Here is a 5,659-nt window from a genome sequence, read left to right on the forward strand (position 1 = left end):
TCAACTCAACCCTCCATCACAACTCAACTCAACCCTCCATCACAACTCAACCCTCCATCACAACTCAACTCTCCATCACAACTCAATTCAACCCTCCATTCAACTCAACCCTCCATCACACCCCGCCAACAGCAAGATTTCAAAACCACTGTATCATTATAAAGTTTATACTCCATACCTGTAGGATGCCACGCCAAAAGAAAGTCAAACTTCAAAGGCTTCTTTTCTTTGAAGGACCAAGATATTCTTTCATACTTCTTAGAATCCAGGTTAAGGGATAAATCCATTAAATCAATGGAGATAACTTAAAGTAGAAAAAGCAATAACCATGTTTCATTTAAATTACACAGAGCTAACCCGGAGAAACACCTGAAGTTTTAGTAAGCTTACATATAGCACAGATTATTTTGTTCTTCACCCCTTTTCCTTTATCAAAAACACATCCCTCAGGAAGTTATTTCTACTACAGTTGTTTTAAATACTTTAAATCTTTCGAGGCCAAAGATCAAGGGCAGAGGTCTTCAGGAGGTCAACTCCAATCTTCTGTGTATGTGGCAACCTTGGTTACTGTAGTCCACACCACACAGTGTCATCAAAACCACCTCTTCACTTGAGAGTAAAGAAACTGTGTGCCGGAGCTGGAGAGATGGCTCAGAGGGTAAGAGCACTGGTTGCTCTTCCAGAGGTTTCGAGTTCAATTCCCAGCAACCACGTGGTGGTTCACAACCATCTGTAATGAGATCTGGTGCCTTCCTTGCCAGCAGTACATTGTATGCTTAATAAATAAATCTTAAAAAGGACAAAAAAATTGTGTGCCAAGCACACTAAGTTGCTGCTCTCCACTGCGTACAAAGGACTAGTCCAGTTCTACAACCCTTATTCAAGGCTATGTACAGCGAAGAGAAACAGTCAGAAACAGTCAAATAGCACCAATTAAGCCCCTGGGAAGCACAACCAACAGCTCCTTGAGTCAGGATTTCAGAGGCTAGAAAGAGCCCTATCTTTCCTGAACAGAGACCAGAGATGTGGCCAACATTTACATTTTATTACAAGAAAGCTGACTGGCTAGACTCCAGTGGACCACACATAGTACTTACCAAACCTCATAGGTTTTCTGCCAGAACACCGAGATGGATGACCTTGAAGCCCAGTTTCTTCGTAAGTATCTTTATCCAATGATAAAATTAATTTTCCTATAAATCAAAAAATAGTTCCCATAAGAGAAATGTTAAAATATGGCTGATATTCTCTAAGGAAGGTAGACAACTGGGCAGCGAAACAGCAGTGTAAGTACATATGAAGAACTTATTTAAAACACATTAATGTTATCTAGTCATGTACTTTACTGGCCTGGGACTTGCTGAGGCTGGCCTCAAACTGGTGGCCATCATCTTGCCTCAGCCTTCCAAATATAGGGATTATAGATGTAAGACACCATGCTTGGTGATATTATCTATCATATACACATATGTAGATATTACAGTAGTGAAACTAGAAATAACTGTAATTATATTAAGTAAGAAACCACCAAACTCTGGTCTGTATACAACTTCAAATACCTTCTTCCCAAATTTAAATATGATTTAATTTTATGTGTATTTATGTGCCTGGGCGTATGCAAATACACCAAAGAGCCTGTGGAGGTCAGAAGAGGTTATCAGATCTCCTGGAACTTGAGCTGTGAGCTGCCATGTGGATACTGGGAACTGAAGCTGGGTCCTCTGCAATGGCAGTAAGCACTCTTAGCTGATGAACCATTTCTCCAGCTCCTACTTCAACTATCTTCAAGACATTTAAAAACTATGTTAGAGCCAGGTAGGGATGTGCTGGTTCACATTTGTATTCCCAACGCTTGGGAAGCTAAGCGAAACTCGAACCCAACCTGGGCTAAATGGCAAGATCCCATCTCACAACAAAACAAAAAGCTCTAACTCACAACTGTTTCCACTGACGAACATGTCTATGCCATACAGCTCAACTACTGAGAAACAATGTAATACAACCAATGTTAAAATTCAATGCTTATAAAATCATAGAAAATTCTGGTAAACGCCAAACTGCTCCATCTAAGAAGGACGTCTAAACTCAAGGAGGAGCTTCATTTCACTCTGTTTCGAGCTATATGATTTGACCTTTTAAAAATTATTATTTTAGGCCGGGCGGTGGTGGCCACGCCTTTAATCCCAGCACTCGGGAGGCAGAGGCAGGTGGATCTCTGTGAGTTTGAGGCCAGCCTGGTCTACAAGAGCTAGTGCCAGGACAGGCTCCAAAGCTATAGAGAAACCCTGTCTCGGGAAAACTAAAAAAAAAAAAAAAAAATTATTATTTTATATTTCTATGTGTGCTGGTGTTTTGCTCACACGTATGTCTGTGCATCATATGTGTGCCTGTGGAGGCCAAACAAGGGCTCTGGATTCCCTGGAACTGGAGCTACAGACAGAGAGTTGTGAGCTATCAAGTGGGTGCTGGGAACCAAACCCTGGTCCTTTGGAAGACCAGCCAGTGCTCTTAACTGCTAAGCCATCTCTCTACACCCTAGAGTTTTTTGTTTTGTTTTCTTTTAACTATACAGATTTCTTTTATAACTGAAAAAAGACAGAAAAAAAGTGAATGTTGTCACCATTTGGTAGGAGGGCGACAGCGTTGTCTTCATCAATACTTGCATTGTATGTTAATGCAGAGAATGAACCTGTAAAAGAAATTCAAGAAAAAGAATTAACCCTTCACAATGTTTTCTTATGAATTATTTTCACATGACAACAAATCTTCCAGGTAGGTAACAGTCAGAGTTTAGCACTACTCTAAGTCACTCAATAAGCCCAATGCCCGCCAGGGATAAGTTGGAACATACACGTGCTAAGTTCCTGCTCTGGACCCATTCAGGGTCTTTTTGTGCAGGTTTACTAGCAACAGGCTGAGAACAGACTGAGACTAGAACCTGTAAGCTTGGGGATCCAAGCAGAAAGAAAGCTGCACAGCAGAAGATGCAAGAGGACAAACCTTTGAGACAAAGTTCTAAGTTATTTAAGTTATTTTATTTTATTTTTTTATTTTATTTTATTTTATTTTTTTGGTTTTTCGAGACAGGGTTTCTCTGTGGCTTTGAAGCCTGTCCTGGAACTAGCTCTGTAGACCAGGCTGGTCTCGAACTCACAGAGATCCGCCTGCCTCTGCCTCCCGAATGCTGGGATTAAAGGCATGCGCCACCATCGTCCGGCACAAAGTTCTAAGTTAATAGTCAAAAATTACTTAACCAAGCTAATAATCGGAAGCTACTTAATCTTCCTCATCTGCTAAGTAGGGATTCGACCTGCTTCACCGAGTAGCTGCGAGGGTTAATTAAATCTGGTCGGATATCTAGCCATCACCTAAAGAGGCCACAGGAAGGAGGAGAATGAACAATACCGACAGACAGAGAAGTGATGCGTGCAGCTAACCACATGGTCTATCCTCTACAGGCCCTTCTGAAAACAAGTGAAGTACCCCAGTACCTGCTATGGTCTTCCTAGAGCTCTTCATTTTGCCTTGTTCATATGAGACGCTAGACACCTTTTCTTACCTTTCTTTACAAAGGTCTGGATGAATTCACGTGTAATTAATTCATGAAGAGGTAAGCTCTTCACAGAGTAATAGGGCCCAATTTCCATAACCAGGCTTTTCAGTTCTTTTGACAGCATCCCACATTCAGGAATAAGAAATGAAACCTATTGGAAAGTAGAAGTACAAAGTTATATTCTATGAAGATCAACACCATGTCTTCAGAAGTGAAATATTAAAATTGCTAGCTATTCCTTCACAGGTTTTACTGGGACATACAAACATTGGCAACAAATCATTTTAAAGTTTGATTTTTTTTTTCTGAGACAAGGTTTTTTTTTCTTGACAAGAAACTGTCAAGTGGACCTTGAACTCAGAGATCTAGCCACCTTGGCCTGGGATTAAAGGTGTGTACTACCACTGTTCTGCTAGACAACACATTTTTTTAAAGATTTATTTAGTATGTATAGTGTTCTGCCTGCATGAATGGCTTCACACCAAAAGAGGGCACCAGAACTCATTATGGATGGTTGTGAGCCACCATGTGGTTGGTTGCTGGGAATTGAACTCAGGCCCTCTGGAAGAGCAGTCAATACTCTCAACTGCTGAGCCATCCCTCCAGCCCAAGCAACAAATCTTTTAATCTATCAAATCTCAGGCAAACATTTGATTACTCAAGCTTTTCATTTCTGCATTGCCATGTGAAGCACGAGACCAAGCAGAAATGCAATGGAAGTCTTGCTTAAATTTTATCTTTTGCACACGAACAATACATGCTATGTAGTACAAACTTCATATTCAAGGAAGTAGAGTATAATTCAACATGCCTGGATTTGTTTACTCTGAAGTCACTGAAATCAAAGGAACTGCTCCTGGGAGCATAGGGAGTTTAGGGACATTCTATAAATAGATGTGTGATAGAAACAGATGCGTTCCTGGTGCTTCCATTTCCTAGACCAACGTTAATAGGTGTCAGGCCAGGCAAAATAGGCGATACACTCCTGAACGCAGGAAGGGATGAGATTTCAACTGAAGCGGAGACTTAAAACCCGCGCGGATGTCAAATGATCCCCACAGCTAAAGTCCATTCCGCAAAGCTCAAACAATCAGCCTGTGCCTGAGACACAGGGACAAGGACGTCAGTTGATGTCTCTGAGAAACATACCAAGCAGATATTTAAGGTGTAAAATGCTTAGGCCCTTATCGTATTAAGGTAGGCTTTTTGTTTTGTTTTTAATTCCTTATTTGTCAAACACGGTGGTGCTTTGGAAAGAGGCATACGTTGAGCTATGGAGAGACCAGAACAAATTTAGGGCGAAGGGCAGCTACACGTTGTTCAGGTCACACTCCTAATTCTTCCGTGCCTACCTAACTCTTCACCTAGCTACCGTGGGTCTTGGGAGACTCAATCTTGAACCCGGCATTAAACAACCAAACTCAGAAAACGAACAACCCAAAACTCCACTCTTCCTGAAGGGCGGAGCACCGCCCTGTGTCCGGTGCATGCTGGGAGTTGTAGTCCTACACACCTCAAAGAAAGGTGATCGGTAAACTGAAGAGAATACAGCTCCCAGGATGCTTGGCGACAGACTCTGCCCGCCCCCGCAAGACGAAAAGGTCCCGCCGAGGAAAGCCCAGAAAGGCTCTACCCACCCAGCCAAAGGAGGCCGGGTGGGTCTGACTCACCCTGTAGTTATGATAGTGCGTCTCCACGAGATGTTTATGGCGAGACTTGTTGTGGCCAAAGTTGGATTTCTCACAGACCAGTAAGTGCCTGGGAGTCTCTTGCAGTCTGCGCAGCGTGGCCATGTTAAGCACGAGTCGATGTGCTCCCCGCCTCCCGGGCCGCCCCGCCTCCCGGGCCGCCCCGCCTCCCGGACCGCCCCTCTCTCCACCATTTGTCCCTTTCTGATGCACGTCCCTCCCCCTTCACGCCCCGAATTCTTTCCTTCCCTTCTGCTGTCAATTTCTAAGCGCATTGGATAGGAGTGAAAGGAGGGTTTCCTATGCGGCTAAAGAACTTAGGAGCTTCTCCGAAGCTTCTCGAGGTCCTGACATATTCATTCCATCCCACAGCATTTCTCCAGGGAGTAACTCAGAGAAGGCTTGCTCTCTGTCACGT

At 43.1% G+C, this 5,659-nt stretch overlaps 1 protein-coding gene across 2 annotated transcripts in view; it reads right to left on the reverse strand.

Moving 5' to 3' along the window:
* Positions 1-5,400, reverse strand: part of Rpp40 (ribonuclease P/MRP subunit p40) — a 10,114-nt gene extending 4,714 nt beyond the window's left edge. For both annotated transcript variants that reach the window (XM_013349098.1, XM_005355042.2), the window contains exons 1-5: positions 5,224-5,400; positions 3,560-3,704; positions 2,621-2,689; positions 1,098-1,193; positions 179-304 (exon numbers count right to left, since the gene is read on the reverse strand). In XM_013349098.1, coding sequence (XP_013204552.1) covers positions 179-304; positions 1,098-1,193; positions 2,621-2,689; positions 3,560-3,704; positions 5,224-5,346 — 559 coding nt within the window. In that variant the 5' untranslated portion in view covers positions 5,347-5,400. The remainder of the gene's footprint in view (positions 1-178; positions 305-1,097; positions 1,194-2,620; positions 2,690-3,559; positions 3,705-5,223) is intronic.
* Between the last annotated feature and the right edge of the window lie 259 nt (positions 5,401-5,659).

This window comes from Microtus ochrogaster, chromosome 16 (genome assembly GCF_000317375.1).
Source record: "Microtus ochrogaster isolate Prairie Vole_2 chromosome 16, MicOch1.0, whole genome shotgun sequence".
Lineage (NCBI taxonomy): Eukaryota > Metazoa > Chordata > Mammalia > Rodentia > Cricetidae > Microtus > Microtus ochrogaster.